The 24,159-nt window shown below is 35.7% G+C and overlaps 2 protein-coding genes and 1 long non-coding RNA gene across 8 annotated transcripts in view; 1 reads left to right on the top strand and 2 right to left on the bottom strand.

Annotated features, from left to right (window-relative positions):
• Nucleotides 1–23,007, bottom strand: part of MBLAC2 (metallo-beta-lactamase domain containing 2) — a 99,440-nt gene extending 76,433 nt beyond the window's left edge. The window contains exon 1 of the mRNA XM_085874870.1: nucleotides 22,832–23,007. Within this exon, the coding sequence (XP_085730996.1) occupies nucleotides 22,832–22,863 (32 nt within the window). The 5' untranslated portion in view covers nucleotides 22,864–23,007. The remainder of the gene's footprint in view (nucleotides 1–22,831) is intronic.
• On the bottom strand, nucleotides 17,775–21,551 carry LOC147030622 (uncharacterized). Its single transcript, XR_015056463.1, has 2 exons — nucleotides 19,524–21,551; nucleotides 17,775–19,426 (listed from the first exon to the last, which is right to left on the bottom strand). It is a non-coding gene; the product is annotated as an uncharacterized LOC147030622 (long non-coding RNA).
• Nucleotides 23,008–23,071: 64 nt separating the features above from the next.
• The window catches only part of ELP1 (elongator acetyltransferase complex subunit 1), a 109,621-nt gene continuing 108,533 nt past the window's right edge, over nucleotides 23,072–24,159 (top strand). For 3 of the 6 annotated variants that reach the window (XM_085874873.1, XM_085874879.1, XM_085874878.1), the window contains exons 1-2: nucleotides 23,332–23,477; nucleotides 23,774–23,939. In XM_085874873.1, the coding sequence (XP_085730999.1) occupies nucleotides 23,793–23,939 (147 nt within the window). In that variant the 5' untranslated portion in view covers nucleotides 23,332–23,477; nucleotides 23,774–23,792. Of the gene's footprint in view, nucleotides 23,152–23,331; nucleotides 23,568–23,773; nucleotides 23,940–24,159 lie in introns of those variants that run through there. The other 3 variants (XM_085874877.1, XM_085874874.1, XM_085874875.1) reach the window with 3 other exon arrangements.

Genomic DNA, 24,159 nt, shown 5'->3' on the forward strand with positions numbered 1-24,159 from the left:
CAATGATGCCAACACCTCCATCGTCCGCGCAGCTCGAGATGAGGCAAGAGTCCCCTGTCGAGGTGAGGGCTGAGGACACAGATGTCCTGGTTATGCTGATTCATCATGTTGCAGACCATCCAATCGTCCTCACGACAGCCAAAGAAACATCTTACGATGTCGGAAAGATCTGGGAGGCCCTCCCAGAGATATACCAGAGGTATCTCATCTTCTTGCACAGCTTCTCTGGCTGCGATACAGTGTCTGCAATTTTTGGGTTCAGCAAACCAACTTTGCTAAGCAAGCTCTGCAAGACTGATGAAGCAGAGAGGGCAATGGACGTGCTTATGGACATCCGAGCTGAGAAAGGTGATATCATTAAAGCAGGCTGTGATCTTTTCATGCTCATGTTCCATGGGAAATCCTCCAAAGACTTGGAAGACTTGAGATTCGACATCTTCAGCAAGCGAGCTGCTACTGGGAGCATAAAACCTAAGAAACTCCCCCCGACAACAGGAGCTGCAGCACATCACTCTCTCCGAGCTTACCTCCAGACAAGAGACTGGCTGATGCTGCAAAGTCCATCGTTGGATGCCCGGGACTATGGATGGCAACTCACTGAGCAAGGATATGCACACGTCCCTTCTACAGACCTCATTGCACCAGACTACCTCCTGACGTTTGCCAGCTGCAACTGTGTGGGGGACTGCAGCTCACTCAGGTGCTGCTGTAAAAAGCAAGGAGTCAAGTGTATTTCTGCTTGTGGCATCTGTCATGGTAACTCTTGCCTGAACATAAACCAGCTGGATGACAAGAGGAGTGAGGAAGATACTGGGGAGTTTGATGAATAAGGTTGTAAAATCTGATGAAGCAACATTTCCATTGAGCACAGTTCTGCTAAAAATGTCAATAAAATACACTTTATATGTTCAAGGTGTGTTTTATCTCAAAAATAATGGTTGGAATCAATTCAGCACCCCAAAAAAGCCCCTAGTTGGACATCCCACAAGTCAATATTGGCAAAAGTTAATTTTTCCGATTTTTTTTTTTTTTTTTTTTTTCCGAGCACCCGAACTTTGATTGCTTCCCCAGGATTTTCCACAAGGATTTGGGTTTGCACTAATTGATAGGTGTTAGTAGACACCTACATGAACACGTTAGTGAAGAAATTTTTTTCAGATGGTCAATACAATTTGCTAAAATTCCCTAACTATTGGAGGGATGTTAAGGTGAGACATATCTGCTGGCATTATCAAGTGGATGTTAAAAATACATTTTGATGAGTTCGGTGAGTTTTCTCTGACATGGAGAAGTTCTGGGACAATGGTAAGTGTACCTAGTGTAATCCTGGCTGAGAGACTGCTTCAGTTGTGATGGTGCCTGCCCCACCTGAGTCGGGTATGTTACCTGATAACTATCTGTAATTAAATATTCCACAATGGGAGAAAAACAAAAATGGTCCCCTGAGCTCTTTTGTAATTGTGAAATTCCATGGAGAGTACAGCTCCAGAAACAGGTTTACATCAGGGACTCGACTGTTTTGGGGGTCAAAAAGATGATAAACATTTTTGTCTGTCAATATTTCCAGACGGTCCTTTTCGGAGAGAGATATGGTGAGAGTATGCCTGGTGTTGGCTTAATTGTTCTGGTGGTGGGCTTGGGATCCTCGGATCCTGAGTTCAAATTCCCCTCGGATGTTGAATTAATACCAGATGGGGTTGACTCTGCCCGTTCATCCTTCCGAGGCCGGGAAAATGAGTGCCAGCTTGCTGTTATCCTGTGTCGGAGTGGCCAACAGCCAGGATTGTACCCAATAGCCAAGGAGACTGCTTTGGCAGCACAAACACTCTGCAGAGTATAGTCCCAATGGGTGGATGGATAGTGAGAGTCAGATTTTTCAGGATTGAGGCGTGTTCCAAGTGTTGGACCAGTTTGTGATTTTATCCAGATCTGCAGAGTGAAGAAGCTGCTGCTTGCCAATCTGAGGGATGACAGATGGTACTGCAGAGGGTGGAGTCATCAGCAAAGAGATAAAGAGGATTTTACAGAGTCGGAGAGATCATTGATGAAAACCAGAAAAAGAACAGGGCCTAGAACGCTACCTTGAGGAACTCCAGCCGGGACAGGAAGAGGAGATGAGGGGGAGCTATTAAGGGCCACACGTTGGCTGCAACAGGAGAGGAAGTCTGTGAGCCATGAGTGGAGATTGCCTTGGATACCACAGGAAGAGTTTTGTGAGCAGGATGGGGTGCCAGACTGTATCGAAAGCATGCGATATGTCCAGGGAGATGGTTCTGATTTCATATCTGGAATTGAGGATCTCCATCCATTGTTGGGAGAGCAGAAGCAGCACATCCAGGGTAGAGTGATCTGGTCTGAATCCAAATTGATGATCGGAAATCAACCTATTAGAGAAGAGGAAGGATTTGATGTCTGAAGCGATGATGGATTTGAAAACCTTGCTGATGATTGGGAGAAAGCTCATTAGTCTGTAGTTGCAGGGATCTGTTTTTGCACCTTAATTTTTTTTTATGCAAAGCGGTAATGTTAGCTTATTTCCAAGCAGATGACCTTGAGCAAATGAGAGGGTCAATAGATTACAGTTAAAAGCTCGATGTTGTGGTATTTGTGAATAAGCATTGGTAAGTGCCGATACATGCACAAGTAAAATTGACGGTTACATGTTATAAGTTTCGTGTAGTACACATCGGTGAATTGTATTTATAAACTGCTTGATGCAATGAGCTAATTTTGACTGTACATGTCGGTATTGTACTGTAGACTGCCTGGTGAGATTCGTGAAGGTGCTGGAACGTTCTGAGACAAAACTGCCAGTGTTGACTCGAATCACATTTGCTGGAAGGCACGGGATTGCTCTGTTACGATATAAACCTGTGAGAGGGAGGGAGCCCAATGCATATGTTACATGGTCCTCTCTGGATGTTATCAGAGAACCATCTCACCGCCGTCGAGTCTGGCATTTCACTGAAGCCAAGTGGCAGCGACTTCAAGCAGCCAAACTTCCAAACTGGTCTCGCATTTCTACTTTCTCAAACATCAACTCATCCTGGGAATTCTTTCAAAGTAATTTGCTTTCTCTCATGCACAGATTCATCCCATCTCGTCTTCTGTTATCCAACCCTTCTTCCCGCCCATGGTACACTGAAGCTTGTAGCGAGGCAGTTGTCCTAAAACAAATTGCCTTCGCCGCAATGAAAGCAAATCCAACTGAGGGCAATCTCAGTTCCTTCCACAAAGTTTGGAACAAGTGTGTGTTGACCCTCAGGAGCGCCAGAAAACAACATCTTTCTCATCTCGTCTGAACTCTCAAACCTGTCTCCCTCTTTCAAATCCTGGTGGCACCACTTGTCCGATTAATTTCAAACCTTTTGAAAGGCAAACAAACACAGATTGCTGGAATTGTAGATACTGTGGGTGCAAAACGCCAAGCAACGTTAACTAAATGGCGCCCTTTCCCCATCGGCCACGCCTACGCAGCAACGTGACCTTTTCATTGGTTTGGTAAATAAATGTCCATAACTTGGGAACCACTTGTCCGATTAATATCAAACCTTGAAAAGGCACATCCTCAGGTCCCCAGCAATATACCTGGCAAGTTTCAATTAACATCGGACCAGTGGTTGTCGAGAAACAGCGGACACACATACACACCTGGAATTATAGAGAGAGAATAGTTGATATTTGCTGGTGGAATGAGAGCTCGTGAGTAGGGTAAGAATACTGATTCTGGCTCACTTTTCCCCATGTAAATGAATGGGGGATTTTCAGCGATTTATATTTTTTTTCCCTAAAAATAAATCTCCTTTTTATCCCAAGGTATATTTATTTGTCTCCCCTTTTAACTTGGAGGTTGAACCTCATTGAATTGAACACCTGGGGGTTGAACAGCTCACTCATTGAACCTATAAAGATTTGTTCATTCTCAAATTCCTTCAATAGTTTAATTTTCTTTGCACAATAATCCCCATCTAAAATATTGACAAACAAAACATTTGAATCTTTATATTTTTTAAGATACCCCATTTGTGCCATTACGAAATGATAAACTTCTCTTAATGCTCTCATCTGGCCACCTCCTGAGCCACATATCATTTTGAGATTATAGTAAATTGTTTTTTCATTGTTCAATTGATAACCATCAAAGTTTTCAGTCCATTCAAGGATATTCATTTTTTTCTTTACATCCTCTAACTTACTAGTTTTTAAATTAATTCGCTTATTTGTTTTATTTACCTTTGTTTTAGTTATTTTTTCAATAAGACTTATTTGATATTTTTCACATTCATTATGTTTTCCATTTATATACCAAGACTGAGATTTTCTCCACTCTTTAGTTTGATTAATACTTGGTTTAACCATTTATATATTGTGAAAAAACGCGGCGGTAGCCCTTAAAAACCCTAACCCATCTTCCCATCGTTAAAACATAATCTATTTTATACACTCTATCATACAATATCCATATGGAACACAATCTATTCCATTATCTAAAATAAATCTCTTATCATCAAAGGCTCCTAATGCCTTTTTATTTACTTCTTCACTATATATGTTATGTTTATAACTTCTTATTGTATTCATTTTCCTATATTCTTCTTTCTTATTCATCAAACAATTATAATAATTTCTAAAAGTTATTGATTTCTTTATTACATATTTCTTTATTCCCTTTAACCTCTTATCAATCTGTTCACCATACTTATAAGCATATGCCTTTGCTCTCAATCCAATAAACTCACTCATTACTTTTCCACCCAACTCATCCTTAAACTTACCAATAACCTTTTCATTCTTTTTGGAAAATAACTCACTCTTCTTGCTGAAATTACTTGTATCATATACTCCAATATTTTTCTTCATATCTTCATAAACATCATCAGTTTTTATATCTAGGATAAAACTATCAGTATCCATATACAACAATGAAACATTTTCACCATACTCTTTCTTTAAGTCATTATACAAATAATCATACATCAATATCTTTGATAAATCAAGAACTGCTGTTCCAATATAAATTGGTTTATCCATTACAATACTTTCCTTTTTCATATGAATTGCAGAAAAGTTCTCTGAAAAAACCTCTTCTCTCTCAAAACTTGGTTTATTTATCAATCTCGAAGCTTCTTTCCAAGATGTTGCGAATCTAATGTTTTGTCTGTTTCTAACATTTTCCATAGTCTTTCCAAATACAGCATTATTCATTAATTTATAAAAGTCCCCTTCAAATTTTACTTTTGTATTTGCTCTCATATCTGTATTGAATTGAATATACTTTTTCACCCAAGGACTTTGTTTAAATTTTAAAACTCTATGAATTTTAGCTACTCTCAATCCTTCTCTCAAAAACTGTTTTAAGCTTCTCTGATGCAAAACATATCCCTCTTTATCATAGAATGTTGTTAATAACTTTTCTGTTGATTTACCTTTAATATTAAAACTTTTATGATAATCACTTAACCATTCTTTCTTTGGAGTTTCTTTCTCACATGCAAAAGGAAGATCTTTATGCTTATTATGAAGATCACTCGGGTACCTCAAATCAACTTCAAAATAATAACCTTCTTCTTCGTCATTCAATTCCTCTTGAGAAGAAATAACAATATTCATCAAAGCCTTTTCATAATCCTTTTCTTCCACCCACTCTAATTTACCATAAGGTAGAGATTGAGACATTGCCCATCCATACAAATTATTAGCATCAAAATACATCAAATAATTACTATCTTTTTCACTATCATAATTTGGGAGATATTTATTATTTGCTTTAGCATATCTTTTTGAACATACTTGTGATATTCCACCTCTCTTGGACTTCTCAATCATCAAAAGCATATCAACATCACTGATTAAATCTATATCTTGTTTTGTCATTTTCAACATTGCACTCCAAGCTAAACCAGGAGCTGTGAAATAGTGGGCAGGGTCTAATCCATAACAATTTTTATTATGACAGAGTGTTCTAAAAGCCTCAAACACATCAGCTAACAATAAAACATCTGTTTTTAGATATAAATCATGATATTCTCCAAGGTTCTTTATCTTAAATATTTTCCATATTTCTTGTGCGTGTTTATATTCCTTATCACTTATCTCTTCTTCATAAAGGTTATTATAGAAACTTTCTTTTGAAGGAAGTTGTGTTTCTTTAAATCTCATAAATGAATCCATATAATCATAAGGATAAATTCCCTTACTTGTAAGAATTTTCTCTTTACTTTGAATTTCATTCCTTGTTTGAATTTCCTCTCTCGTAAGAATTCCTTCTTTAATCAGAATTTCATCTTTAATCTGAATTTCCTCTTTAGTTTGAATTTTCTTTATAATTAGAATTTCATCTTCAGTTAGAATTTCCTCTTTACTTTGAATTCTCTCTTTAATCTGAATTTCCTCTTTAGTGAGAATTTCCTCTTTTGGAAAGAATGAATTAAGATTTGGAAAAGAGTCCGTGGAGCTTAGATTTGATGCGAGGTAGGCTAGTGGTGTTCCCATAAACTTGTAAGAATCTAAAAACCTAATACGAGTTATAGGTTTTGTGAATATCATTTTTGAAAATGAAATATACTTTTGACTTGTGTTTGTTATAGCAGAAATATTCCCTGGTGTTTTTGAAAGTTCATTTATAAATAGATGTGTATCATAGTTGGCGCTGTTGTGAAGAAAGACTGGAATAAAAGAAGGTAATTTATAATTAAGATTACAACAGGAATGAGCGGGACCTCTATATTTACCAGTAAGATGACAATGGTCTCTAACTTTAGACTCCTTAATTTCCCCCTCACAAATATGACAGATATTGTTCATTCTAAATTCTAATTTTTCTTCTTTGGTTAATTTCATCGGTTCATTTGTTTCTTTCATTAATTTAGTGAATCTTATACAATCCTTTTCTAATCGTTTTACAAACTCTTGTGAAGCATTTTTTCCACGATAATGTTCAAGTTTGTTATACTTTTCTCCAACAGATGATTTGATATAATAACAGAAACCACAAGGAATATGTTTTTGATATTTATTTGTATATGGTTCTTTTGGATTAGGAGAAGCAGTATTTATCTTTTTAAGGATACATTCAAAATCAGCGTATATCACAAATGGGTGCATGATAGATTTATTATAATCTTCAAAATAAATCTTTTCACCAGGTTTAGGCATTGTAATTACAGCTGATTTATGATTACTACAATATTTTGAATGTTGTTCTAATCGTTCTTTTGCATGAAATGAATTAAGACATTGCTTACAAGGATATATTTTGTTTGCTGTTCTGAATACCTGAGAAGAGATTAATCTTGATAAATTATTGATGTATGTGTAATGTGAATTCTTTCCAACACTAAAATATAAAAGGTCAATGTGTGTTTCTTCATTTTTATAGTTGTTTGAAATTTTTAATATTTGAACTTTGTTTGTATCCGTTAATCCATATACATTAATAGAAAGATTATTCTTTTTCTCAAATTTAGGAATATCTGTTAATGGCATTGGGAATTTAAAATCTTTAATGTCCAAGGTATTCTCATATTTCATATATTGTTTTACTCTTTCTGAATTACATTTTGATGGATGTAAGTGAGCAAGAACAGACCAGAGAAAACATTTATTATCATTGTTCTTAATATTAACAACTGCCTTCTTTAGTTTTATTTCTTTTGGTAATTCAATATAAGAAGAAGCTTTAAGAGGGTTTGATTTTAGAATGTGTATATCTGAAAAGATGATTTTTTAATATTGAATCCACTTCCTACCACTGTATTATCAACATCCTCCTCTTGTCTTGATAGTTCTTCATAAACCCCACTATTCAAAAAATCTTGAAATGATGTTATAAAATGAAGATCTGTTCTCATATAAGGAGTTTGTTCTTCATCTTGTCTTTTCATATTCATTTTCACTCCCATATAAAACTTTAAAGTTTTTATTTCTTTTAATGTCTTTTTAATAAATTTTTCAACATCGGGTTTCACTATTTCAATTGATTCAGCTATTGATGATGGACCGGGTTCTCCAAATTGAAAAATCCTTATTTTTATATGCCCTTTAAATGCCCCATCAGTGTTTTTAATATAATAGTCTCCCTTTACTTTAAACTCATTTTTCTTGTGTTTTTGTGATTGAAGATGTTGATTATAACTACTCTTCAAAACATCCTTTGAACAGATATCACAATGTTTTCTTTCCAACTCAAGAGGAGATATTTGATGAAATAGATTAAATGTGTGTTTGTTGGTTTGGAGGTGTTTTCTATAATGTTTATATTCGTGATTACAAACATCGCAGTACGTTGTATTCACCATATTTATAGAATAAAACTTTGCTTAAACTAAAATTTTCTTGATGAAAATTTTGTTTAATTTATAGGTGAATCTGTGCTTAAAAACATTTTATCCTCCAACTTTTTCACTTAATAAATACAATGTTTCAAGACACAAAAGACAAGTTTCAATCAATCTCTTCATCTGTTAAAGATACTGAGAAATATGTCAAGGATGTAAAATTGAACAAAGATAAATATAACAACTATTGGATAAAAACTATTATGGTAAATAATATGAGTTCTTCAATTTCCTTCAGTGGAAGGGCTTTTAGTATACCTGGTAGAACATCAATTAAAGTATCTCTAACAAAAGTTTCTCCTCTCCTTCTAGTAATATATTCAAAACTAGAAAAAGCAATGAAACAAGAAAAAGTATCAAAGAACAAAAACCTTATGGATGAAGCTTTAGAAAGAAAAGATAAGACCATCTGTAATATGCAAGGAGAAATTTGTATTTTTTTCAACAACCTTAAAGATGTAAATCTTGATGAAATAAAGGATGTTAATATATCAGGTGAAATGACATTTCGTTCAATAGTAGTTAATGATAATTTTAAAATTACCTTTAATATAAAAAATGTTGTCGTTGAATCTGATAATGAAAAAAGTATATCGATATCGATGGTAATATACAACTGAAAGTATAGATGAATTTCAGTTTAAGTAAAGTTTTACTTTATAAATATGCTAGACTTTCCTGATTCTCCATATGACAAATTTGAGAATTGTCCTGCGTGTGAAAGACAGGGATTAAACACAGAGTCAAAAGCCTATAAACAATGTATATTCTGTGATTATCTTCTAATTAATGATAATAAAAAATATAAAAAGGAAAATAATTCTTTTAGATTTACACCAAAAATGAATTACTTTACAAGATTGATTAGAGAAATGAATGTAAAGTATGAGGATGATAACACACCTTTCCTTACAAGGGAAGAAACTGAACGTATAAGAGAAATGTTCAAAGGATTGTTGTTGTATATTATTCATGGATGTAATTTTCAGGGAAATATCAACACAAGATATTGTATAAATAAAATAATGGATTATCTTGAAATTAAACCTGAACTTAGGATAAAATATAGAGTTTCTAAAAAAGCTAATAATAAATTAAATAACCTGTTTTTCAAATATATAAATGAATGATTTTTTACCTATTTGGGAAAATAAGATAAAATTTAACAACCATAAAAATCTCCCAAATTCATTAAGATGTCTCATAGTTGGTTCAAGTGGATGTGGAAAAACCTGCTTACTTTTAAAAATGCTCCTCACTCCCAACTTTTTAGATTATGATAATTTAATAATTTTCACAAAGTCGAGTTTTCAACCAGAGTATCAACTACTCTCACAAGGTTTTAATGCTGGTCTTCAAAAGAAGATATAATAGGTTTATTTAAACGTCAAAAAAACCTAAATGATTATAACATTGAAGATATAATTCAACTATTTTGTGATACACAGAGATGTAAAAAGAAATCAAATCTTATAACTTGTATTCTTAGTGATAATATGGATGATATACCGTCTCCCCAAGATTTGGATAAATCAAAAAGAACCTCGTTATCTTTGATGATTGTGTTAATGAGAGAAACCAAACGGTAATGGACAGCTACTACACAAGAGGGAGACATTCTTCTTGTAATTGTATTTATCTTAGTCAATCGTACTTTCAACTTCCTCGTCGTTCCATCAGAAACAATGCTAATACTTTTATTTTATTCAAGTTAAATTCAATAGATATCAATAATTTTTGGAGAGATAATTGTTCTACATTATGTAGTAAAAAGAAATTTGAGGATTATATGAAGCACACGACTGAAAAATATAAATATATTGTTGTGAAACAAGATGAGATATTAAGGGATATATTTTTTGTTTTATAAACAACTACATATATAAATGACAACTATTATTATAAATCTTGTGGGTAAATCTGCTTCTGGAAAAAACTTTCATAAATCAAGGTTCTTGTGTAGTACAAATGAGAATATTGTAAATTTACTTAAAAAACACCCCGTGATACGCATTGTATCAACAACAACTAGAGCAATAAGACCTGGAGAAGTAAAAGGTGAAGATTATCACTATATTTCAGTGGAGGAACATATGCGATTGAGGAATGAAGGACAAATATTTGAGGAGGTTTCTCTTGGTACAACAAAATATTCACATTGTAAGAGTGAGTTAAAGAAACTAAAATCTGGTGGTGTTGGGATATTAGAAACTAATCCAGAAGGAACAGAGACAAATTATTAAATATCTGAGCGGAGTGAAGATTTTATCATTCGGTTTTGATGTTGATGAAGAAACTCAACACAAACGTATGAAAAGCAGAGATGCAAGGATTAGTGAAGAAGAAATTACAACTCGCATTAATGTTAATAAAGAATTTGATGAAATATTTAAAGAAAAGGATTTATTTGAACACATCTACTTGAATGATGAAGAAAAGGAAAATTTCCCTGTTGATCTTTACAATTCATTAAATGATATTTTACAATAAATAAATGGATACAAAAGAAAGAGCAAGAAGATTTAAGGAACATCAAGAGTTGGTTTCAAAAGTTGTAAAACAACAGGAAGACATAAAGAAGAAACGCAGACAGAAACTAACGGGCGAAGAAGCATTTGAAAAAAACAAGAGAAATTTTTTAAACCACTTTTAAAAACTTCCCAAGAAAAATGAAAGATGTTTCCACAGTTCCCACAGTAGAATATACTCCTAGAAAGCTTCAAATGTTAAAAGATTTCAGTCAAATGACGGAGGAAGAATTAGAGCATTTAGGAGAATTAGAATATGATGATGAAGGTTTATTTCAACAACTGGAAGAGATTAATCAACCCCCTGATTATATTGTGAATGCTGTTCAAAACAATGAATATTCAGCGGATTCAAAAACCAAAGCAGGACTCATTCCAACAGAACAACCAGCAATATTTCATCTTGTTCAAGAAAAGGTATTGATATTTAATGATGAATTAAGGTTCTTAAGTTCTGCTCAACCCTCTGTTAAACTAACTCCGAGATTAATGTTTCTTCTCACAAAAGATGGAAGACAAGGTTCAACTGTGAGGGATGAATCAAAGTATATTGATAAACCATTGGATATGGAAAATAATGATGATAGAGTATATATTGATTTGCTAAACACTCTAAATTATAAGGTTATTCTTTCTGGTAAAAGTAGGAAGAATGAGAAGGAGAAACACATTATTCAGGCTTTAAGTATCCTTGGTTCAGGTATTAGTTTTCTTCCAAATGACCCATCGCAATTAGTTAATAGACTGTTATTGTTGTTCGGCAGTAAGAAGGCTGGAAATAACAATTGTTTTAATGAAGCATCAGCCATTTTAGATCAGTTGATGAACATGAAAATAATTAATAAATCTCAATATAAAGACATTTTAACTCATACTAAATAAGATGAGAAGCACAATCCTGAGTTTTAATTTCACAACAAGCGACCACACATCTTCATTCCCATACCCACTACAACTTGACACAACAAAAGAATATGAGGCATCTTTATTGTCCATGGAGACTTATAATACCTTATTTAATATAACCGAGAAAAATGACAAGTTTAGTTATAATCCGGGAAGTGGATACAAAACGATAACAGTCTCACCCGGAGCATACGAGATTTCTCAAATATCTTCCGAAATTGCTCGTCTTATGAAAGAACAGGGTGATGAACCAAAAAATATTATTATAAACATTCAAAAACATACTTCAAAATCAACGATTAAAGTTAAAAATAACTACAAGGTTGATTTCACAATTGATAATTCATTTAGAGAGTTATTAGGTTTCTCCTCAAAAAAGATTGAAACTAATGGGACGTTTTACAGTGATAATGTCATTCAAATATCCTCAGGAATAAATTCGGTGTTAATTCACTGTGATTTGATTGATGGTGCTTATAATGATGGATTAAAAACAAATACAATATTTTCATTCAGCGCATACTCAACCCCAATTGGTTATAAATTCAATATGGAGCCTAAAAATTTGGTTTATCTACCTGTGTCAGGAAAAACCATACACAGAGTAAATTTTAGGATAACCGACCAAGATAATCGTGTGATTTCTTTTAATGGAGAAGTTATATCCATCAGAATTCACCTACGTGAAGTTTTTCAATAAATAAATACGATGGTTATTGTGAGGAAGCACGAGTTGGGAAAATATAAAATAATTACAGGGGATGGGATGTTCCTTTCCCCGTACTACAAGGGTGAAGGTATGTATCTTGGTAGAGGATACTATAAACCTAAGAGACAAAGGGGTGTTGGACATCAATTTAGAGGAGATGGGATAATTGATACTCTCATGGGTATTGGTTCAACTATTCTTAAACATAAAGACCTAATTGGTTCAACTGCTTCTGCTGTGGGAAATGTAGCAGGTGCTGTAAAGAGTATAAAAGATGCTCAGAAAGAATCTCATAAATTACAAGCAATAAAAGAAATTAAGAAAGGTAAAACTCAGTTGTCCCCCAAGAACGACAGAAAATAATTCAAATACTTGGATCAGGGTTTCAAAAGTTTTAACATCTTTTTTCCTAAATAAATACAAGTATGGAAGCAATTGATAGTATCTATGATTTGGATGATACTATTATTATCTCAAACTCCACTAAAAAAGAAGATTACTTCAAGGTAAATGCAATAACTGGAACAGACTGGAATACAAATGGTACAAAAAGTTTTGAAATAAATAATCAACAAACCTATTTGAATCTCTCCGAAAGTTTCTTGTTGTGTAAATTTAAATTCACTAAGGCTGGGAATAACACAAACGCTACACTTGTAAATGATTTCTTCTGGAAAATGTTTGATAGTGTGCGATTGTATATTGGAACACAAGAAGTTGAAGCGGTTGATTATGTCTCTGCTGTATCTGAAATGATGAAATTTACACTCTATACATTCAGTGATAGAATGGGAAAGGGGTCTGTCGAAGGTTTTATTCCTGATATGTCAACGGGAACAAACACAGACCCTGGATATATTCAAAGGAAAGGAATGTATAATGATGATACAAAAGCAGAAAATAGTTTTACTGTGGCAGTTCCTCTTAAAGGTATATTTGGATTTTGTGATTATGATAAAGTTCTGTATGGTCTTAAAATTAGATTTCAACTACAAAGGAATGATAATGAAAATAGATTGCTTTTTGGTGTTGGTAATGCTTTTGGTGATCAGAATAAATTTGTAATTGAGGAGATGAGTTGGTATATCAGTGAATATACTCCTAATCTTAAAACAGAAGAGATGTTGAATCGAAGACTTAACTCAAAAAAACCACTCAGTGTATCATACCTCAAAAGAAGATGTCAACACGTTAAACTCAATCAAACTACTTACACGTGGAATTTGGGTGTTCTGGAAGGAAAGCCACGATATCTGTGGATGATTTTTAAAAAGCCAGATGGTGATACTGCGACTGATAAGAATAATGCATTGAGTGATAATGCTAAGGTGAAACAACTTCGCGTTTCTCTAGATGGAACATTTTATCCACGAGATAGATTGGAAATTAATTGGGAAAAAAATGATTTTGCTGAAGCATACAAGTCTTACCAAAAGGTGTGTGAAAGTAATGGAAATAAAGAACCTATTTTGGATATGACAGCATTTAAAAGTTTGTATACAATCTATACGTTTGACCTGAGCGCTCAAAAAGAAACTATAAAGTCGAATCGAGTGGATACTTCCCTATACATTGAAAGAGGAGAGAGTGAAGAAGTTGATACATATTGTTTGCTTTTGGAAGAAACAGAATTGCAGATTAATACAGATAATGGTGTGATGATTAGTCTCACATAATTTTTTTGTTAAATAAATGAGTGGTAAAGTACCAACTGGGGTATATGTTAATCAAATCAATCTTCATAAACTATCATCTTGTGTTCAAAATCAAAAGCCTTGTACGATTAATGTTAATACAATTCAGAGAAAAGGAGCAGTAAGAATTGATGTTTTGCTCACAAGAGAACAGGTTAAAATCTTGAATGACACTGGCTCACTTAAAATTAAAATGACAAAACCAATGTTGAAAAAATATTCAATAAGAGAGACGAGTGGAGGATTTCTCCCATTTCTAATTCCTTTATTTGCTGGTTTAAGTGCGGTTGGAGCATTGACGGGTGGTATTTCAACAGCGGTCAAAACTGCCAACGAAAGGAAGGCTCAACTCCAGGCTCAAAAAGAATTGGAAAGACATAACAAAGAGTTGGAGAAACAAATTAGTGGAAGTGGTGTAATTGTAGATTTTGCTGAAAAACTTGAAGGTCTGCCTGATAAAGCGAGATTGTTAGTTGGAGATATGCTTTCTTCTATAGCACAAGCAGGTGTAAAATTAACGAAAAGAGGTAATGGATTATATCTTTCTAATAAATAAATGAGCATTGATGAGTGGTTGAAAGAATTTGGAAAGAATACAACATCAAATTTACAACTTACCAAATATTGTAAGAAATTAAAAATTCATAATGTGGTTATTTGTATGAGAGATGAATTAACAAATGTGTCGAAACATACAAAGAATATTATTATGAACTTAGAAGATAATGATGGGAACGGTTCTCATTGGGTTTGTATTTTTAATAGTCAAGACAAATATTATTTTGATAGTTTTGGTCTTCCACCACCTGTTGAAGTCATAAAATTCTTACAGAATGGTGTTTATCAAACATTTCAAGTCCAAGAATTAAATTCCAAGTGTTGTGGTCAATTATGTCTATATGTGTTATTTCAACTCAACAAAAATAAAAAATTTTATGATATTATTTTTAATCTAATATAAATGACTTATGTTGGTAAAGATGGTTCTATCTTTGGTGTATCTCAAGAACTGGATATTGATTTATCAAATTATTACACAAAGGCACAGGCTGAACGATATAAATATAATATAAACAAAAATATTAACATGAAAAATGCTTATAAATTAAAAAATTATCCAAGCCCGACTGACGCGAATGACTTGGTGAGATTAAGCGATTTATCACAATATATATACTTAAATAAAACGGCTGTGTAGTCTAAAGATACAGAAGTGTTGATATTATCTCCAGGTCATACAGAATTCACAGTTCGAATTAAAATAAATTTTTATAAAGAAGGGCGTATCGTTTGTATGAGAATAGAACAATGGGGGTATGATATGAATGATTTAGGGTATAATTGGTCATTTAAAATTAACCTCGAAGACCTGGAACAATTAAATCAGTCTCGTAAGGAAGAATATTATCCACTTGGTATCGAGAATGAGTTTTGTGGAGCCACGATTAGTAAACAACAAATAAAAGAATTTAATAAGGGTAAATATAATAATGGTTTTGCCCTTGTTTATCTCATGAAAACAGAAAAAACAGGATTATATATAATAAGTAAGGAAATACAAAATGATTTAACTATGGGAAGATGGGGAGGTGTTTCGTGCCATAATATTATTCTAACATATATTTCTAATACATAAATGACAGCAAGAAGGCTTCAAGAAAATTATCATTTCTGTGTTCAAGCATACCTTCAAGAAAAGGGTATTCGGTATTTTAATAAATATGTTCTACAACATAAGAATGAGGTATTTTCAATAAAAGATTGGCATTATGCTGATGTTGATAAACCAACAACTTTAGATTTAATTAGAATGTTAAATAATGAAAAAATTATAAGGTTAAGAAAAGGTAAGGCTCTTTTAGAAATTCAAAAGAAATTTTATTGGTATCCTGTTGTAAAAAATTATTTTGGATACAGGAATAACAAGAAATCCTGATGAATATATGTATAATATTCTATGGGGTGTAAACGATTCAAGTATAGTAAGGGATGAGGAAGGAGTTGAAGAAGAGAGGGAAGAGGAGGAAAAGGAGGAGGAGGAGAGAGAGAAGGAGGAAAGAGAGAAGAGAGAGAGGGAGGAAAGAGAGAGAATGAATAAATATCAAAATATGGAAACCAGTGAGATTCAAAAAGAATAGAGGTATTAAAGAAATTAACTTATCTCACCAGGGAGGAATACAAAGAATTAAAAAGTCTATTTGCAATACTTTCGACAAGACTATCGACATCGAGAAGACATGTATTTTAATTCAAGTTTTTTCTTAAATAAATGGAGGAGAGAGTGAAGGCATTTCTAAGGATTCTTTATGTTTTAAAAATTAAGATTCAAATGTGCATGTTGGAAACTAAAAAGGTTTTTGCACTCTGCAGAAATTTTTCTCATAAATAAATGAGTTATTGTCTCAAATGTAAAAAGAAAACTAATACTAAAAATATTTCATATATTAAAAGTAAAAATAACAGGGTTATACAAAAAGGTATATGTTCGGTGTGTGGTTCAAAAAAAATCAATTTATCTCCAAACACAAACTCGGAGGAGATATACAAAAGTTTTTATCAGGAAGTAAATTTACAACTACTGGAATACCAGGGAATTACATCTTCCAGGGTATTCTTTCTGTGGTCCAGGCACAAACTTGGATAAAAGATTAGATGAGGCAGACAATCCTAAATCCTGGAGTAAACCAATCAATAGAGTTGATGAAGTGTGCATGAGACACGATATTGATTATGGGAATACCACAACGTTGGAAGAAAAGCATGAAGCCGATAGAGAAATGTTATATAATTTGTCTCTGATACAAAATCCAACCTTGAGAGAAAAAGTTGATAGGTTCATCGTGAAGAAGATGATTAGTGCTAAATTGAAACTTGGACTTGGAAATTCAAAAAACTTATAGGCTCTAATGATGCCATTAAGACTGAAGAGCAATTAGCTGATGAATTACATAAACCAATATTCACAAAGTTTCAGAGAAGGAAAGTTTATTCCAAGGAAGTTGATTATATCTGGTCTGCTGATTTGATTGAACTCAATAATGATAAGGGGTACAAGTATGCTTTAACCGTTATTGATTTGAGGAGTAGATATGCGTGGGTTGTCCCTTTAAAAAACAAAACAGGTAATACTCTTATGTTAGCTTTTCAACAGATATTTAATAAAAGTAAGAGAAAACCTAAGAAATTGTGGACTGATGAGGGTAGAGAGTTTTATAACAAGACATTTATGAATTTTCTAAAAAATAACAGTATTACATTATACAGTACCTTTAATGAAGGGAAGGCAGTTGTTGTTGAACGTTTTAATCGTACCTTAAAAGAGAGACTATATAAAAAATTCACACAACTCGGTTCACAACAATGGTCATCTTTTATTCAGGATATTGTGGATAAGTATCATGACACGATTCACACGTCAACGAATATGAAGCCATCAGAAACATTTACAAAATTAAAATATGAAAAAGAGATTAATGTCAGAAAACCTAAGTTCAAAGTTGGTGATATCGTAAGAATATATAGGTGGAAATCTCATTTTGAAAAGGGTTTTACTGAACGATGGACGAAAGAACTTTTTAAAATTGTTGATGTAATAGATACAGTTCCTTGGACTTATAAAATATATGATTTGGAAGGGGAAGAGATTTTAGGTTCATTTTATTCACAGGAATTACAAAAGACAAAACTAAGCAGATAATACACCTTTGTGGACACTCGAGGGCCAAGTCCGAGGTGTATAACAGTATATAATGTGTGTCAAGGGGGACGTTCTTAGATCTGTGAACCCCAAACACAGAATCCTCAACTGAATAGTCAAGGCTTAACTTTTGTTTGTTGATGTGTATGTGTGTGTGTGTAATGGGAGCAATAGGTTGGCGCTTCACTCCCTCCTACTATACACCGTTGTGGACACTCGAGGGCCAAGTCCGAGGTGTATAACAGTATATAATGTGTGTCAAGGGGGACGTTCTTAGATCTGTGAACCCCAAACACAGAATCCTCAACTGAATAGTCAAGGCTTAACTTTTGTTTGTTGATGTGTATGTGTGTGTGTGTCCCAACCCTCACATTCAAAATCTCAACCCCAACCCTCACATTCAAAATCTCAACCCCAACTCAATCCTCGCCCAACACAATGTCTTTTTCAAAATGAGATTTCCACCTATATATATATATATTTTTACGTTTTTTTTTCTTCTTCCAATTCTGTCTTTTAAGGCTTTCAGGTTTGATGACGTAGAAAGGGGGAGTAAGCCTGCACTTTCTTCCCAGAACTTTCTTGATCTTGCTCCCATCAAGCACCATCCGACAAAGAACTACATCGATAGGTTTAGATCCTAAAGAGTGATAGCAACTCCAAAAGTCTCCAAAATATAAATAAATAAAATAATAATAATAATAAATAAATAAATAAATAAATAAAAGCCCCCAAAAAAGTTTCAAGTGTCCAACATAAACCCAACTTTCCAAGTCTTCAAGGTATAACCACATTCCCGTTGAGTTTCCAAGATATGTATCACATTGTGAGTTATCAATCCAGAACCCACATTTCAAGTATTCAAAGTAAAACCAACTTACAAAGTCTCTTAAGGATAACTCATTTACTGATTTTTTCAAAATTTGTGAGTCTCCAAGGTAGGCCCCATATTTAGAACCATCTTGGCAGAACCCTTTTCCTGAGTCTCCAAGGTAGTTATTTAAACCATCAAGGCAGAACTCATTTACTGATTTTTTCAAAATTTGTGAGTCTCCAAGGTAGGCCCCATATTTAGAACCATCTTGGCAGAACCCTTTTCCTGAGTCTCCAAGGTAGTTATTTAAACCATCAAGGCAGAACTCATTTACTGATTTTTTCAAAATTTGTGAGTCTCCAAGGTAGGCCCCATATTTAGAACCATCTTGGCAGAACCCTTTTCCTGAGTCTCCAAGGTAGTTATTTAAACCATCAAGGCAGAACTCATTTACTGATTTTTTCAAAATTTGTGAGTCTCCAAGGTAAAACTTGTATTCTGGCTCATCAAGGTATAACTTGTTCAGTGGGTATTGTCTTGATAACTCACAATGAGTACTATTGCTGTAAAACTCTTTTTCAGGATTTTGCTGGTCTCCAAGGTATAACTCTTTGGTTGGGTCATCAAGGACGAACTCGTTCTGTGGGTCTTGGTCGCTCATAAGGTCTTCAACCAAGCCAACAATTTCGCCCCAAGTTGTAGCAAAAGCAGTATTTTCATTTCGTATTTCAGACACAATTTCCTGTGAGAGAAAATAATAATGTATTAATTAAGTTATTTAATTATTAAATGAGTATGCTTCAATCAAAGTTTGAAAATAGGAAAATAAAAAATCTTACCTCAATAGATAAGAGGTTTGAATCCAGTTCATCAACTTGAAGGTTTAGTTCCATAGAAGACAGAGAGTTTGAGACAAGCACACAGAACACCATTGCCAGCAAGAACAAATGTTTAAAATGGAGCCTGGGTTTGAAGCTTTTATAGAGAAAGACTGGTGGGTGTGGTTTCCTTTGGAAATTCCCTGGGCAAGCCTAGGCAAGCCTTCATTGGGAAATTTTTCAAAACCATAACATCCTGTAATTTTCTAGTGATTTCTTTGTGAGTCAGAGATGAACTGGAAATGATGTAAGAGTGGGCGGGGCTTAGCAAAAGTAGGCGGAGCTTAGGAAAAGTGGGCGTGGCTTAGAAAAATACCTTATGAAAAGTGGGCGGAGCTTAGCAAAAGTGGGCGGAGCTTAGGAAAAGTGGGCGTGGCTTAGAAAAAATACCTTATGAAAAGTGGGCGGAGCTTAGCAAAAGTGGGCGGGGCTTAAAGAAAAGTGGGCGGGGCTTAACAAAAAATAACCTGTGGCTCAGGAGGTGGTCAAACAAGAGCATTAAGAGAAGTTAATCATTTCGTAATGGCACAAAAGGGGTATCTTAAAAAATATAAAGATTCAAATGTTTTGTTTGTTAATATTTTAGATGGGGGATTATTGTGCAAAGAAAATTAAACTATTGAAGGAATTTGAGAATGAACAAATCTTTATAGGTTCAATGAGTGAGCTGTTCAACCCCCAGGTGTTCAATTCAATGAGGTTCAACCTCCAAGTTAAAAGGGGAGACAAATAAATATACCTTGGGATAAAAAGGGGATTTATTTTTAGGGAAAAAAATATAAATCGCTGAAAATCCCCCATTCATTTACATGGGGAAAAGTGAGCCAGAATCAGTATTCTTACCCTACTCTCGTGTTTGCTCTGAGCTCTGCTTTCCCTGAAACCAGCAGTGATTGACCCTGATTGGAGGTGCCCTCTGCACAAGGATCGATTTGACATTCCAGGTGTTGTCGTAAAGAAGGAAAGAGCTCCATGTCAGACACTGCAACGACTCGACGATGACTCCTCAGACGCGATTTCCCGACTTGATGGCAGCATCTCTCACAGCTGGAAGAACACACTCCCGAGAACAATGGACCTGCCGGGCCAACCACAGAGGGAAAGACGTCCCACAGCGAATGTCGTCCGCAACACCAGATGGATTATGGAAACAAGCTTGATCACCAATGGAGGAAAACCTGAAATGGAACTCGTGTCTTCATTTGCAGAATCGTTGTGGTACTCTGTGCATCTTCATGAAAATGAGTGGTTGCTTTTTGGTTTTGAGCCCGTCGAGTTCAGAAAAACTCAGTTATTGGATCTGATGTGGACACGATAGGACTTAAACTATCCAGAAATCGATAGGCATGCATTGTATGTTCAACATCAATTTGTGGCTTCCATTCAGAGGACTCGTTATACCATACGATTAGATGTATATGATACACACGATAATATACCATTGTGAGATGATGGATGACCGTTGGCACAAGGAGCTCTGCTCTTCAGCAGGTTTTGTATTTAATACTGCTGCATGTCCGTGTCCTCTCTATGTCTCTCTTGGCTGCTCTTAGAGCACCCTTATTCTGGACATTTCCATCCGTCTGTCTGTCCGTGAAACTTTGGTCAAGCCTAGGGACTAAACCACTCAACCGATTCCAATGAAATTTGGTAGGTGGGACCAATATTTTTGGGAATCGTGTGCTTTCGAATTTGGGACCCTGGGCCCCAGCAACGGCAGAGCAACGGGCCTTTAAAGTGGTCAAAAAATCGAAAAATCGAAGCTTAGAGTTCTGTGCGCAATCTATCTCGCTCCCTTCATGCCAATTTGCAGCCCGAACAAAAAATATTTGTAGAAGGAGATAGGTTTTGGGTGAGTACATGTCGAACATTTCAGAAACGGTTAATTGCGAATATCTCGAAGAGAAAGAGACTGATTTTGATGAAACTTGGGTGAAATGTGTACAATGGGGCCAGCATGTACACAAAAATGAATGGTTGCTATGCACACCTCCGTTGCTCAGCAACAGCTAAAATACTTTATCGTACATCGTACACTTATTGTGGACTGTACAAAAAAACAATACCTTCGAAACTGGTCCTCCGAGGGACCTGTTTTTTTTGTGCCCAAGGAGAATGTCTTACAGCATCATATATTAAAAAAAAAAAATCTTTAGCGAATAGATAAATGGAATTACCAGGGCTGCCATTTGTTGGAGTCTCTTTGGAAACATGCCTGAAATTTCACAAGGCGGGTTTCTGGGCACAAACTAAGAGGGCTGTGATAATCACATTTATTGTGTTAAATTGATTGATAGCATGTACATGAATATCGGGTAGTCACGTCGGCCAGCTTTCCATCGAGAGTGAGCAGCCATGTTGCCTACCGGCTTGTCTCTCTCTCTGTCTCTCTCCCTGTGTCTCTCTCTGTGTCTCTTTCTCTGTCTGTCTGTCTCTTTCTCTGTCTGTCTGTCTCTTTCTCTGTCTGTCTCTCTGTCTCTGTCTCTCTCCCCTCCCGCTTGGCATGCACATGTAATCGCAAGGGGATGTTGCTCAGTCTCTGGCGGTACGTGTGTAGCCTGTGTTGCTTCTCCTTTCTCTCTAATGTATTTTCAATTTTTTTTTTTTTTTTTTTACAATTGGAGCATCCGTTTGTATAAACTCTCTTGTTGTTAATGCTTTATCAATTACTTCAAAATAAATTGTTTTCTTCTCTTTTTCTCCATTCTTGTATATTATCCTTTCCTTTGTTGTGTGGGTTTATTTTAAAAACTTGTTATATTGAATTTTTTTTTATATCTTTTATACATTATTTTGTAATAAAAGGACCTAAAAGTCTCTTTCTCTCTCCATCTATCTCTTTTTATATCTCTATCTCTTTTTATCTATCTCTCTGTGTCTGTCTCTCTCTGTCTGTCTCTTTCTCTGTCCTGTCTGTCTGTCTGTCTGTCTGTCACCACCACCACCTCTTATCTTCCCCCATCCAAATCCTCGATCTTTTCTACCCCCGATAATCCATACTTCCTTCAATTCCCCTGCTTTCCTTCCTGAAAGTCCCTGTAATGTTCATCTTCTCTTCGCCATGTTCCCCGTCCCATCCCCATCCCTCTCCCTTCCACAGTTCACCTAATGTGTCTGTTCCCCACTGTTTTGTCCCTTCCAGTCCCGCCCCTCTTGTCTCATGCCTCCTTGCTGTGAGTTGTGTGTTAGCTCTCATACGAGCCTCGACCAAGGTATACAAAAAAAAAAATCTCTATCTCTCTACCCCCCCCCCCCCCACCCCGGGGTACCTGCGAGGGAGAGCCGGTTTCGTTGCCGACATTTGACCATGAACAGGTTAGTTGATACCCGTAGCAAGTCAAAGATCTGATTTCACAATCAGGTTAGGGTGCCGGGCTTCTTTGTACCATCGATTAGCGCGGCACAACACGGTACCCGTCCTCAAGCGATCCCCCAACCCCAGCCTCCGACGATTCGGATTACAGACTCACGTCACTACGCCCACACGTCACTACGCCCACACGTCACTACGCCCACCCACAGCACATCGCGGAAGATCATTTCAATCCTCCACTATCTGATGTGCGAAGAACTTATTCCTGACTTCCAGGTGGCTCCTTTCTTTGAAGATATTATATTTTGCCATAGAAGCGTTTGGGCGGTGTGTTTTTTTTGTTTTTTTCAACATGCGTGTTTTACTATCCGGTGCACGTGGTCACTTACCGCACGCCGAATATAATGTTTCGGTTCCGTTGGATGTATTTTACATGCATACAATGAGGTATGTAAACGAACGTGTTTTAAAATCCAAGGCAGCACGACGATGCGAGATGGTTGTGGGCGGGGCTTCAAAAATAACATCAACGTCATCACGTCAGATGAAACACGTGGTGAATTTGCCGATGTGAAGTGAATCTGAGCGCGCGTCGAATGACGGTACAACATGTCACGTTGAACATTGATATCGTAAGACATTCCGCAAAATGCCCGGTAGCGAAACCCGATGAACCTTTGGCACGGTTGCAGGTGCGAGTCGTGACGAGAGCGTCCGGGTTGGTTGTCCCGTGTATTTACCGAGCGAACCGCGCGCGACCAGCTCCTTGGGTGTTGATGGGTGATGATGATGAAACTGGGGATGGTGCGGTGCAGGCATGATGGGCCGAACGGCCTCTTCCTGCACCCAGGCTCCTCGAGTTCCTTTGTGAAAGCAAATTCTTGTTTGTCATCCTCAGGTCTGATCGTCGATGAAACATGAGGAATCTGAAGCTCAGTTATCACCTGGAGGTGCAGGCTTCTGCACAGCTGATGGGTGGACGGAGCCTGCTCATAGCTGAGAATGGTCTTGTCATGGTGGTGTCATCAAGGGGTTTGGCTTGGCTTGACCCCCAGATTTGCCAGGTCTGAGCATGTCGCTCTGTAAGAGGACCTTTTTTTGTGACGATACCATTGTGAGATTGAATAGCAGTCGTATTGTTACGAATCTGGAAGCTTACTGCACTCAACATTCGGGTCCCTATAGAACAGTTGTATCGGTAAGTACGTGCTTCTAGTTTGGGTCCCTTTCCCCTTCTGTCTAATGGGAATTACATGTGTGCGCTAGGGATTATTTTATAGCTAG

The sequence above is a fragment of the Eptatretus burgeri genome, chromosome 3 (assembly GCF_056783735.1).
Source record: "Eptatretus burgeri isolate ZD-2024b chromosome 3, Ebu_testis_v1, whole genome shotgun sequence".
NCBI classification, from domain to species: domain Eukaryota; kingdom Metazoa; phylum Chordata; class Myxini; order Myxiniformes; family Myxinidae; genus Eptatretus; species Eptatretus burgeri.